Below are 13872 nucleotides of genomic sequence, written 5' to 3'. Positions count from 1 at the left end.
TGATTTTGGGGAACTTTTCTCCATCATAATTAACTTTAAAAAAGAGAACAGAGAATCCTTTTTTTCTCCCCCGTTTGGATTTTCTTTTTTTCTTTTTTTTTAAAATCTTCCTTCTCTTTCAACACCTTCAGGCTGGTAAGGTGCCTGTTAGAGTTAGCTGTCTTCCCCTGCCAGGGCATTCACAGCGACTCTCACATGTAAGAGATTACAATGGGAAACTTCACCCACCTGGTCCACTGCCTGGTCTCTGGTTTACCTGCCCAATGGAAGAAGGGCATCCTTTCCTTGTAGCTGGGTTTCTATCCACCTTCTTATAAAACAGTTGCGAGGAGCCAATTAAAGAGGCACAGTGTGTGGAGCAAACCAAGATGAAAGCACAATGGATGGAGATTCAATAACCTGCTAACTCCCTGCGGTGATTGAAGTCAACTTTGAAGTACCCAGGCTGGGTCAGACCACATCAAGCCAGCAGTGTTCCTACACAAGGGTAGCATGAGAGTTATCTGTAATTTTATTTTAAGGAAAAAAAAAAAAGCACACATGCTTTTTATTGGCCTTTTATTTTTTTGAAGGTCTGTTCCTCCTTCTCTAGGCATAATTAGCTCTGTCATGTTTGGATGTAGTTTTGAGAAGATTAGAGCTGAGTAATATCAGTAATTTTTGAATGGGAATACTTGTTGAAATCTTTATTGACCCAAATCTGACTTTTCTAAATAGTATTAAATAAGCAAATAAAAAAACCCACCTCCTTCTTACCTTAAAATAATGTTTTTAAAAGCATGTTTAAAGCAGTTAAGTATAATATAAATATAAGCTACTCTGGCTTGGATGCTAAATAAATGAGTTATTGCAGGGGCTGCAGTGGTGTTGTTAAAAGAGTGTACTTAAGAATCTAAAGTACATTTTATAAAACCCAGTTCCTCTTCAACTCAGATGCAAATGTCTGCTTTTCTCCTCCTGGTTTTCTCTTTCTTGCCTCTTCCCTTCTGCACTTGGCCTGCACGCCTTCCTGGTGTAGGCCTGCTGTTATTTTTGTGGTAACCTGATACTTTGGCCAGCGACTGCAGCCCCCAGGCCCCTGGGGGGTGAACTGGCTGTGAGCTGAAAAGCCAGGCTCCCGATCTGATGATCCAGTGTCCCAGTGTCCCAGGCGGAGCAGCTGCTGCATCAGGGCTGGGGGCCAGCAGGGTTGGGGGCTGGGGGCTCCAGGTCGTGATGCCACAGACTGGGGAGGAAGGGTGCGTGTCACAGTTCAGACCTCAGATTGTGGCTTCTTCGGTCGTAGGCTCTACTTTGAGGTGGGAGTCCAGCAGAGGCCAGCTAGTCAGGGGTTCTGGAGACTGGAGGAAGGTTTTGAAACTACTGTGTTTTTTTTATTGCATTCTGTGGGTCTCATCTAGACTATGCCTGAGGCTGTCTTTGTAATTTCTTAGACAAGGATGAATTTCTTAATAGTCATGAAGATTGTATTAATATTTTATGTTAAACTAATTTTATCTTGCTGGGGTAGGGAATGAGGTACAGAAATGAATGGGACAGAGCCCCTGTTTTCTGACAATGTGCAGTGTAGCAGGAATGACAGATATAGAAGCAGCAAGTATTAATTATAGCTGTGTACATTCGTTCAACAATTAGCTGAGGACCTGCAATGTGTCAGGCACGGTTCTCAGCCGTGTGTGCACAAATACCCACTGATCTGTAAGCGTGCAGATGAGTAACGTATGTAATGACTCCTGAGGATTGAGACATCTGTACTTGTATGGATCATTTAATCTTTCAGCAGGTAGGTAACGTTAATTCCCATTTTGCATGCATGCACATACACACGTCACCCTGAGACATAGCTAACAAGTGGAGAGCTCAAAATGAAAACCTCTGGGATTCTAAAACCGTATGTATTCTTTATACGTACATATTTTTTTTTTTTTTAACTGTTTGGCCATATAGGCTCTCCAGATGCACAGTGTCCTCTCTGGAATGGTAGGAGTGCCCACAAAGGAAAGCATTTAGCAAACAAAAAAAAAAATTGATTTTAAGTTTCAGCAATTCATCTGGTATTGAGAGGTACTAAACATAGGAATGTCAAAGAGCTTTACTGATCAGCTGGAGATAGTATCTTAAGAGAAATTTTGATAAAGCATACCAAGTATGGTGTTGGAAGTTCGTTTGAGGTGCTTTGAGGACAAGGAAGTGACTTCTCCTAGTGGAGGAAGCTGTCAAGGTTTCCCGGAGGAGAGGTTGATGACTTTAGTCTTGAAAGAACTGGTAGACATTCTTTAGATAAAATTGCTGGTGAGACAAGCAGCTGAGCAGGGGGACCCAGGTGGCTGAGGGGGTGAAGCAGGCAGCCTGCTGTGTCTGGGCACCTTGGGGTTGGTCCCTAGCTATGGGGGACTGACTGCACAGATGCCTGCAAAGCAGGCTAGTGGCAGGTGGTGAGGGCTGTGGGTGTCCTGCTATGCATTGGGTTCTGGATGGGGTGGGCATCTGCTGAAAGATTTAAAATGAATGTAGGATGAAAGCCATATTTGCATTCTGGGAAAACTTCTCTAGCTGTGGAATAGCATAGGAGAAGCTGGCTAAAAATACATGAGCTGGGGATTCTGATTCAGTACTTCTGGTATCGTGGCTGAGATCGATGTTCTTAAGAAGCTTGGGAACCTGGCAGAACTAACTTGTTGGTAGTGGTGGCATTGTGGGGATGTAGGGGACAGCCCAGTTCAGAGAGCGGTGATGAGGTCCTGCCTGTGAGACAGGAGCAAAGTTAGTGGGCTGGGGAGGAGCAAAGGGGATGCAGTTGAGAGTTGAGGGGCCAAGGGGACATTCTTGGTGACAAGTTGCAGGGAAAGAGATGGGAGAAGCTTGAGATGATAGCCTTCCTTTGGGCGCTGATTCGGCCAGGTTCTCTGAGTAGAAGAATCGCTCAGAGCAGGGCTGAGGGATTGGGTTCCCTCCCCCAGGGCCTGGAACATCCTTTTTGGATTTTCTTGGGGTCTCTTAGAGTCAGATGGTTAATACACTGAAGTGACCTTAAAGGTGTCAGTGTTGGTGTGCCAGGTCTGTGTGTACGGGAGGTTTGCTTTGCTTTGCCTTTGGGCCTTTTGGCCTCTGAAGTCTCGCCCTGGAAGTAAAGTCATCATTAGTCAGTCATTTGGACTGAGGGGTCGTCCACGTTGTGAATGTCCGAGACTGGAAGGGCTTTAGTGGCAAGTCATAGATATAATTGGAAATGGGTTGCATTTTGATTAGAGAAAGGAGTTCCTTCTTCTTCTATCAAGGTTAGCAGAATCTACAGGAGGAAGAGACCCTAGAAGGAGATACACATCCCTCCCCTTTATTATTGTCATTATTTTTTTTTCCCTGAAAACTCTGTGTGTGTGTGTGTGTGTGTGTGCGCGTGCGCGCGAGCTTGCAGAAGTGCTGCTGGGGAGGTGCAGAAATATTGATTGAATCAAGGCCTGGCCCTTTGCCTTTTTTGCTTGCTACAGCTGCCTCATTCGCTGGGGTGAGGCATGTCCGGGATGAGGAGGGAGGAGTCTGGTGACAGGTGACATGGTCAGGGTCAGCTCTCCTTCAGAGCGCCCGGGGCCTTGCAGAGGTGAGGCAGAAGTTTGTCCTGGTAGCAGAATTGGGTGCTTCAACCTTGGTGTCCAGGACTCTCTTTGCCTAGGGGTCTTCTGGCCCCACTACATTCCCTTGATGCGCTTATGAACTGCTTAGGGCTGGTGTCGTGCACCCAGTAGGGGCTCAAGTAATGTTGGTTAATCTGAAAGCCTGGTGTATTGTCTAAGGGGGAACAATACTTACTCTGCCTCAGCCGGTTTCCTGCCAAGAATCTTTCTCCTGTTGAGGTTGCACTGGGTATAAAACAAGGGTTTCGATTTGCGGGGCGGGGGTGAGGGTGAGGCTGTAACTGGCCCCTGAGTTTGCATCCCTCTCAGTGTAAGACCAGTGTTGCAGCCGCTCCGTCCCTGTGTCATCTGTAAAAGGGCAGGTTCCTCGTTGGAGGGCTGGGGACTCCGTTGTGTCAGCTACCCTGGTTACGGGTGGACGTTCATGAACAAGCCGTGTCATACATTTTTGGTTCGTTGATATACTTGCTCACATCCTCATTAGCCGGCATTTGAACATGGGCCATTCACACACGTGTGTGTCACTGTGTGAGCATAGTGCCCTAGTCCTCACACTGGGTTCAGGATGACTGCGCTGTCAGCGAGGGACGTGGAGTACTCCACGACCGAGTCAGGGAGGGTGTATTGGAAGAGCTGAGTGACTGGGCACAGAGCGAAGTTAATCCTGTGACTCTGGACTGCTTAAACAAGCACACCTGCATAAACTGTCACTGTCTTTTTGTGCATTAAAAGTTTTTTATAAATTTGGAATGCTTAAAGGATGTGTCACATTGTAACACATGAATTTATCTAGAGAAATCTTTTGGTCTCGAACCTCACTGAAAATGCTTGGGATTAAAAAATTTGGATTCTAAATTTATAAAATTACCATTCTTCATCTTTATTCCCCCAAACACACACCATACACTAACATACGCACTCCTTGAGTTTATACACTCCTGATGTTGCTGGGGTTTTCTTGTTGCCTTTGTATAAAACAGCTCAAGTGTTTTTTTTTTTTTAATTTTATATTGGAGTATAGCAGATTAAAAATGTGATAATTTCAGGTGCACAGGGAAGTGACTTAGCCATAATATGCATGTATCCATTCTCCCCCATACATATACATGTATCAGTTCTCCCCTAAACTCCCCTCCCATCCAGGCTGGCACACAACGTTGAGCAGAGTTCCCTGTGCTATACAGTAGAGCCTTGTTGGTTATCCATTTTCAATATAGCAGACTGTGCATGTCAGTCCCAAAGTCCCTATCTATCTCTTCCCCCCCATTCATCTCCCCTTAAGTCTGTGAGTCTGTTTCTGTTTTGTAAATAAGTTCTTTTGTATCATTTCTTTTTCAGTTCAGTCAGTTCAGTCGCTCAGTCGTGTCTGACTCTTTGCGACCCCATGAATCACAGCACGCCAGGCCTCCCTGTCCCTCACCAACTCCCGGAGTTCACTCAGATTCCTCACGTAATTTGCATCATTTCTTTTAAATATCTTTAGTTCCCTTGTATCAGTAATATATGATATTTCTCTTTCTCTGTCTAACTCCACTCAGTCTGACAGTCCCTAAGTTCATCCATGTTGCTGTAAGTGACATTATTTCATTCTTTCAATGACTGTGTAATATTCCATTGCATATGTGTACTATATCTTCTTTATCCATTCCTCTGTTGATGGACATTTAGGTTGCTTCCATGTCTTATCTGTTGTAAACAGTGCTGTACTGTATTGGGGTGCTTATACCCTTTCAGACCATGTGTTTCTCCAGATACATGCCCCGGAGTCGCCTGCAATGTGAGAGACCTTGGTTTGATCCTTGGGTTGGGAAGCTCCCCTGGAGGAGGGCATGGCAACCCACTCCAGTGTTTTGGCTGGAGAATCTGCATGGACAGAGGAGCCTGGTGGGCTGGGGGTTGCAAAGAATCGGAGTGACTAAGCACAGCACAGCACATGCCCAGGAGTAAAATTGCAGGGTCACATGGTAGTTCTGTTCTTCGTTTTTGAAGGAGCCTTCAAACTGTTCTCCGTAGTGGTTACACCAATTTACATTCCTCCCAGCAGTGTGGGGCGGTTGTCTTTTCTCCACACCCTCTCCAGCATTTGTTTGTGGACTTTTTGACGATAGCCATTTTGAGTGGTGTGAGGTGTTCTCACTGTAGTTTTGACTTGCATTTCTGTACTAATAGTGATGTTGAGCATCTTTTCATGGGCCTGTTGGCCATCTGTATGTCCTCTTTGGAGAAATGGAGAAAGGTGTTCTGCTAATTGTTTTTTTGTTTGTTTGGGTGAAACAGCCCCAACTTTTTGTTGCTAAGTGTCTGGTCCCTTGTCCGGCTCAGTTTACCTTTCTGTTAGTGTGCTTTGTCCTTTCTTCACCATATCCTTTCCACAGATACCCTTCTCAGTGTAGGCTTCTGTGAGCTTTTCATAATTGGCCGGGTAAATCCTACTTAGGCTTCAAAACCAGCCTAAGCACCACCTCCCCTGAGGCTCTTGTTGACCAGAGAGACAGAATCAGCTCCTATTTCTGTGCTCCAGCACTTGATTTATTCCTTTTTTTGCCATGTTATATTCATGCATTTGTTCATGCGTTTATTCACCCATGGGCTCATTATTTTGGGCATACATCAGGTCATTATTTGGGGGGAACGTTGACTGTGTGCCATAGCTTCATTAAATGCCAAGGATATGCCAAGGAAACACCAAGGAAAAAGACTGCAGGCATGGACCTAAGCCTTAAAGATCTTACAAACAGGATTGATTTGCCACAAGGACAGGATCATTCCTATGCAGTGAGTGAGGGGTTCCATTTGTCCTGAGGAGCAGAGGTGCTTCCTGCAGGAACACAGAGGGAGTGGGAGGGTGAAGGCCGGGCAGGCTTCCCTGCAAGGGGCTTGAAGTCTTGAAGGATAATTAACCTACTTCTCTGTCTCCCTGCTGGAAGGGTGTGCCATGAGGGCAGGAGGGGAGCATGCTTATTTTATCTCTCTAGTGCCTGGCACATGAGTTGGGGAGGTGTGGCGTAGGGGGTTTCAGTAAATCTTTAATCACATTGAATTGAAACAGATAATAAAAAGAAAATGGAAATAATTTCCCCTTCGTTATGCTATCCTGTCTTGTTTCAGGGTTGATCTAAGGCAGTTTGCAAGTAAAATAGCATACATTAAAAAGTAGGAAAAAGAAGGAAGAAAAAGAAGAGAATTGAGGTAGGGACCTAATGTGGGCTTGGGAATGAAACCAAACTTGCTGACCACATGACCTCTGGGCTTTCTCTGGAAACCTGCCAGTGGGGCTCAGCGCTCTTTCTTTGGCAGCCAGCGAGGACGCCTAGTTGGGTGAACATGAGGTGAAAAGCACTTGGTGTTTTGTTGGTTACTGAACTTTCCTCTGGGACCTTTGTAAAGAGCATTCTGTGTGATGTGATGAAGGACATACTCCTTGGAGTACATCCAGTGACTAATTCATGCAATATTTCTGAGTATGCTGATGGCGTCACATAAAAGCATAATTCAGTTAAAGTTTATCTGGAGCTTTTGGGATACACTTTTTCTAAATTAACTGTGGAATCACTACGGATGAAATGGAATAGTAACAGAAATGGTTAGTTCTGCCTATTGTTCTGTCTTGTCCCTCATTTATCCAGTGTCTTGGTTGGTTCCACATACCACTACCCTTGGTCCTAAAGGTCACATAAGCTCTATTTCTGCTCCCAAGGTATTTTATTATCAAGCATTGGGACTCAGAAAATACTCATGTATGATATGAGATCAGTCTGATCAGATGTATTAGAAGTGAGTATTTAAAGTAAGATGGACCAGACTGTCAGTCAGACAAAAAAGCAACATTCTGATTTGTGATGGTTGAGAGGATGGAAAGGAATAAAATTTGTCATCATGTATTAGGGTCTTGGTTACCCTAAGTTGGGGCTTCCCTGATGGCTCAGAAGGTAAAGAATCTGCCTGCAATGCAGGAGATCTGGGTTTGATCCCTGGGTTGGGAAGATTCCCCTGGAGAAGTGAACAGCTACCCACTCCAGTATTCTTGCCTGGGAAATGCTGTGGACAGAGGAGCCTGGAGGCCTATAGTCCATGGGGTTGCAAAGAGTTGGACACGACTGAACGACTAATCCTGCTTGGCAGGAAAGAGCAGTTTTTTCCTTCTGGGCATATTGGAGTCTAGCTTTTGGATTGTCTGATGTGGTGCTGTTGATATTCTCATGGATCCCTTGGATCTTTGGAGAGCATTTGAATGCCAGTGTACCTAGTCAAAGATCCAGAGCAGAGCTTGGACCTCACAGTTCAGCACTTTCAAATGCCATCTTGTTCCAGCTTTCACTGTTGATTGGCTTATGACCCAACCAGAAATGACCTGTGGATTTACTTGTTCCTACTTTCCCCCAGCATGCTGTAGAATGAATGATCCAGGGTAGATGGAGGCATGGCCACAATGGGAGAAGCACTCCTAAGTCATAGAAACTGGAGAAGGCAGCCCAGGACTGTTTCTCTTTGTGGAGTGGGGAGGGCCGCTTCTGATGCAGCTGAACTAGGATTTCTCAGCAGCCAAAGGAGCTGCGTCTGGGTAGGTCAGCTGCTGGGCCTCAGATCAGTTCAGAGCCAACATACCACTCCGTTGGCCAGCACTGAGCTGGTAACACTGAGTGAGTCTCTACCAGCTTTTGTAAGAAATATGACTCCCCCGGCATGACCTATAGACTTGCCACCCAAGGACCAGGACCTTGATGGCATGAGACCCATTTGTAGGCATTCCCTCCGGTGTGGGGCTGAGATGGACCTTTTGAAATACTTCTTAGGGTCTGACCAAATGTAGTGTATTTATTTATATGGTGTGTTGGTAATTTTTAAAATATGAACTGTATACTTATAATTTGTACTCATTGTCATTTAAGATTTCTTAAGGCATTGTGGTAGTCTGAAGGCGCATCTTAGCAACTAAGAAATTAACATTATCTGTAACTTAGTGACTTAGTTTTCTAGTAGTTGTTTTGTTTTTAGTAAGCATCAGAATTGATGAGTCTATTTTAAATGTATGTTCACTCTACAGACCTATTGGAATGAAGGAGTTAGTTTGGGGGTTTTCTTTGACTATTATTACTCATAGGAAAGGGCTTAGGCATCTTCCTTTTGAAATGCTACTTATTGCCAACTCTTGTGGCAGTTTTTCTTTTTCTCCTCTTAGACCATTAAAGAAGCTTCTGTTTTTGACTTTGCTATGTGTTTGCCAAGGTTAAAGAGCCCACCTTCCGGGGATCCATGACTCAGGCTACAGGTCTTGTCATCCAGCTCATGCTCCCCTTCCTGTCTTGCTAGCAAGTCTTCACTTGGAATGCTCAGATGGCATAGACTGAGTGTACTTGCCTTGTCTTTTTGAAGAAGCCTACTGATGAAGGAGTGGTGGTGAAGGGGAGAGGAACAGAAGAGGAATTTCTGTCCTCAATGGCTAACGGATTCCTGAAGCGGATGGGGAGAGCGATTCCTTTAAAGGCTGGTAATACAGAGCTACATAGCGTGAAATCAATCAGAGCCTTTCTCGAGTTGTCACCTGGGCAGGTTCTTGGGGCTGATGGAGCAGAGAATTAATCAAGGAATCTCAGGAGGGTAATGCTAAGTCCTCTGATGGGGTGCTCAGTACCGGGGTCTTGGTGAAGAGGTATTGGCTTGTTGATGGATCCTGTTGATATAGAAGTGATTTTCGAAAATGAGAGGGAGTAATTACGTGCTTCTTCCTGCTGAAATTAGAGGCAACTATTGGCAATTGGAGTATATGACACTAAGGCTCACTGGCTGCTGTTGACTACATGGCAGATGTTCCATCTCTCTGGAGGCTGCCTTCAAAATCCAGGCTGCTGCTCTTCACTTGTATTTCGCAGGCCATTTGTGGGCAAGTTTGGCTAGTGTCTGAAATGGTAAGAAAAGAAAAACGTGTTCCATTTACATATGCAAACGCGATTAACCATCATTAGTGCCTGACATTCCTCCCAAGTACCCAGGGAAGTGAGTCAGTATCATAACTATTCATTAGGAATTAATTAGACTGTGCTTGATGGTGTCAGTTGTGGACAGAGCTGAGAATTCAGCACTGCCTACATTCTCTCCCATTGGAATCCAGCCTCCAACTCACTGGTGAGGGTGGAGTTTGCGTCTAATGTTCCTATGTAACGTGCATTCTGTCTGGAGCAATCACTGTTAAGTATACATGACTTTGGTCAACTTATTTAGAGGTGCCTCTTTCCTAGTTTTGTTACTGAAGGGCAACTTTTCTCTTTTAAGGAAAATTTGGCCACTCACTAAGATCACAGTGATTTTTGAGCCATCAAATACTTGGTTGAGTTGTCTACTACAAATGTCATTCCACCTACTTGATTTTCTTTTTTTTTAATCCTAAAATTGCTCCCACTTGTACCTCCTTCCACATTCCCCTGAGCACTTGGTATCTTTTTTTTTCCCTTTCTTCTCAGTGCCACTCCCTATATATTGCCTTTTTCATTCACCTATGTAGTTAAACTGGCTTTGCTCCCATTTTTTACCTCTTTGGATTTCTTTTTGTTCACCACTTGGCTTCCTATTTTCAGATCCTCACTACTTAGCTGTCAGATTCTGGTTCTCATCTTTTCCAGTGATCAAATGAAAAGGGAAGGAGAAAAGGTCAAATATTGCATCTCAGAAACAACTGTTCCACTCAAAATAAGGTTTATTTGTTGTAGAAGAAGCTTACCTCCCAGAAGATCCAGACCATATCTGTCCCTTTGACACAGAAGGCTCTTGGTTGTTTGCAATCATGATTAGTAAATAAGAAATTGAATCAGATAGCCAACTCTTGGTTATCCAGGCAGTGCTTGGCATTACTCTGACTCTTACATCTTCCTGATTTGATGATTTCCTTTGGATTCTTACTAGTGTTTAGAACCTTGGCCAGAGTTAGGGTGAGGAATGGGAAAGGAGCTGAAACTGTACCCCTTCTCATGGAAAGCTTGGGTGATAAATTCATTGACATTGTTACCCAAAGAGTATTTCCATCATTTGTTTGTTGATTCATTCTTTATTTCTTTACATATTTATTATGCCAGGTACTGTGCTAGCACAGGGGATACTGTGGTGATTGTAGCAATCCCTGCCCTCACAGACATTGAGGTGTGGATGGGAGAAGTGATAACAAGCCAACTTCAACTAAATTCTGTTACAAGTAGTCTATGGAAACACACATGATGAATGATGAAGTTGGTATCCTTCAGTGTTAGTGGTGGAAACTGAGGCACATGGCGGGTACTATGTGGTCCTGGGTTACTCAGATGGAGGCAGAGTCCCAACTTCCAGTCCAGTTCTTTTCTTGTTGCCTCATGGAATCTGAATACATTGACTAAAATAAGCTGTATGGACTATTCTTTTCTTTAATCCTCATGTTCAGTGACATTTCTTAATCATGAGGGTTAGTTATAACTTATCCTTTTATTTAAGAGCTCTTAAATCACCCATAAGTGAGATGCTTACATTATGAGAGACTCAAAGGAATTAACATGAAAAGAGCTGCAATTCCTGTGTCATGCCCCTTGTGCATACATCCCTTGAATACAGTTGGTGTCAGAAGCACCTGCATTTGATTAGCTGATCTCCTTCTTCCCCTAATTTTTATATTAAAATGTGTATTGGTTGAATGTGCTGCCTGCTAAGTCGCTTCGGTTGTGTTCCACTGTTTGCAACCCTGTGGACTGTAGCTTCCCAGACTCCTCTGTCCATGGGATTCTTCAGGCAAGAATACTGGAGTGGCTTGCCATTTCCTCCCCCAAGAAGATCTTTCAGATCCAGAGACTGAACCCAAGTCGCCATCCAATATCTCCTGCATTGCTGGTGAATTCTTTACCAGGGAAGTCATTGGGGAAAGCCCATTGGTTAAATATACATGGGTTGAATATATATAATGTCATTCCAGTGTGCTCATGTTACCTGTCTTGAAGAGTCAGTGGGTAATCTTGAAAGAGTGATTCATTTAGGGGAGTGTTGCTGTTGGGGCGGTGAGCAGGGTCTGGTAACATTTCTTTTTGGAGCTTATTCTAATGTGGCTGGGAAGAATTTCAGGAAAAAATGGAGCTTTTAGAAAAGCATTAATGATGGAGACTGAGGCATATGGGGGCTACATGATACACACTATATTTTCAGTAAAGAAGAGTTCCCTTCTCTCTCTCTTTTTAGGCATTCATTTAGGTTTAAGATTATCCCCCTAAACCAGACCTCCCAGAAATAAATATGAAAACTATGAATATGTGTGTTAGAAGTACAGGTGTTTATTACCTATTTAAATTTTCTATTCAGGCAACTGAAGACCTTAACAAGAGGATCTTTCAAATTTATTTCCCAGTGAGACCCTTCATTTATTTACCATCCTGTTATCAGTTGGTGTGTGAGGATCACAAGGTCCATACCACTGTCTAGAGATGACAGACTTGAAAACATCTTCTATTCGTGGTTTTTCAGATGGTAGAGCACCTTCACTCGTTATCTCACCAAATATGGTGGCTCCATGGAGTAGAGTCTCATGATCTCAATGATTTTCTGCATTGGGATTGCATTTGTTATTTTCATTTTATAAATTAAAACCTGAGCTTCTGGAGATTAACCTATTTAGTCTGGGCTGCATGGCTAATAGGTGAGCTAGGTTTGGTACCCAGATCTGTTTGAATCTTAATAACATACCCACCCACCCCACCCCACGATACTGTGTTCTTCATTTACTGAAGTGAATGAGAGTTGACTCCCTTGCTCAATGGATGTATGAGGAGGAGAGGACATCAACTCTGCAGACACAGATGTTCTATTTGTCATTCACCTGATTAGATCTTGTTGATAATAAGCAGGTACTTGTTACTGTACATTCAGAAGCCAGGTAGATTGGGTGGTAGTTAACTAATTCCACACATTTTTGGGATATTCTTAATGTGAGGCTGATTCTCTCAGAGCCACTGGTTACAAGGATGGTTTCCAGGATGAGGTGGATTTTGAGCTGGGCTAGAAGGGAACTGAGGGATGGAATTTGGTAGCTAGTACAGGGAGCATTTCTTAGCCAGTCCCAGTCTGGTGATTGGAATCTCTCTGCCCATACAGGGCCTCATCTTACAGTTGGGTTGTAAAACCAAGGATCTGTAAAAGTCTGTGGATTATGTATCTGGTAGCTTCTGGGGCGTGTCTTGGCCCTTGTCCAGAGTTGGTAATGCCATCCTGCTGAGCTCCAGTTGACCAAATGAGAGAGCCTGGACGTGGAATTTTTCCCTGAAGTAAGTGAATAAAAAATATGGGAGCATTTAGAATAGCGCCTGTGCTTCCTGAGTGAATGGATCAACTGATGCTAGTTAATATTGCATTCCCCAAACATCAAAGGAGTTGCAACCCTTAGCTTTAGAGGTAACTTGAAGGGGTTATCTACAACTCAGCTACCTTTCTTATAAGGCCGTCTACCGCTTGTTGAACTAACAGGAAATTTTTCCTTATGTCAAGTGAGCGATAACCTTCTTTAGGACTTCCACAGAACAGCTCCAGCACCCTGCCTGTATGTAACACCTTCAGAAGTTGTTTGGTTTTTGAGGACATTAAGCTTGGAGATTATGATTCAGAAAGATCTTACCAGTTTTGAGTCACTGACTAAGGCTAAAAATAATGGAATTTAATAGAATAAATATAAATCCCTGGTGTTAGCTTCTAAACCAATTGATCAAGAGTCAGAATTTAGAAATAGCACTTGGAGAATTTTATGGATCATAGTCTTCCTCCGAGTGTCATTTACTGAAGATTGTGGACACACTGGGCTGGGCCAGAGGGATAATGTGAATTGTATCTAGTCTGGAACACAGGAGACTGGGGGCTGCTCTTGTCATACCCAAGTGGATGTCTCAGAGTAGATGTGCTTCCCACAGCATGGATAGACCTCAAGGATTAATGGGTAAAAGTTAACCAGGAGATGGATTTTGTCCTTATAGATGGAAGAATTTCAACATGTTAGTTCAAAGGAGCTGGTATTGGGAAGGCAGTGGGTTCCTTGTCATCAACTATGTTCAAGCATAAATCCAACAACCAGTTGATGAGATGTGTCAGAGGGGACTTCAACTATTGGATTAGGAGTATTGTGTTTTGGTCTAGAGGCTCTGAGGATTTCAATTATATAGTAATGATCTTTTTAAAGTCAAATAACATTCCCCTGGTCCCCTGGATTCCACCCCTCTACCATAGTAGTTGAGTGCCGGACATGTCCACA

The 13872-nt window shown here is 43.7% G+C and overlaps 1 protein-coding gene across 9 annotated transcripts in view; it reads left to right on the top strand.

Moving 5' to 3' along the window:
- Positions 1-13872, top strand: part of TEAD1 (TEA domain transcription factor 1) — a 271199-nt gene that overhangs the window by 70591 nt on the left and 186736 nt on the right. For 2 of the 9 annotated variants that reach the window (XM_055423352.2, XM_055423348.2), the window contains exon 1: positions 1240-1783. The exons of 4 other annotated variants lie outside the window; for them this stretch is intronic. In XM_055423352.2, coding sequence (XP_055279327.1) covers positions 1760-1783 — 24 coding nt within the window. In that variant the 5' untranslated portion in view covers positions 1240-1759. Of the gene's footprint in view, positions 1-1215; positions 1784-12728; positions 12899-13872 lie in introns of those variants that run through there. 3 more of the 9 variants (XM_055423351.2, XM_055423347.2, XM_055423345.2) reach the window with 3 other exon arrangements.

This window comes from Moschus berezovskii, chromosome 14 (assembly GCF_049115385.1).
Source record: "Moschus berezovskii isolate FMDL1 chromosome 14, NW_MosBer_1.0, whole genome shotgun sequence".
In the NCBI taxonomy this organism is placed as follows: domain Eukaryota; kingdom Metazoa; phylum Chordata; class Mammalia; order Artiodactyla; family Moschidae; genus Moschus; species Moschus berezovskii.
This window is presented reverse-complemented; position numbering and strand designations above follow the sequence as displayed.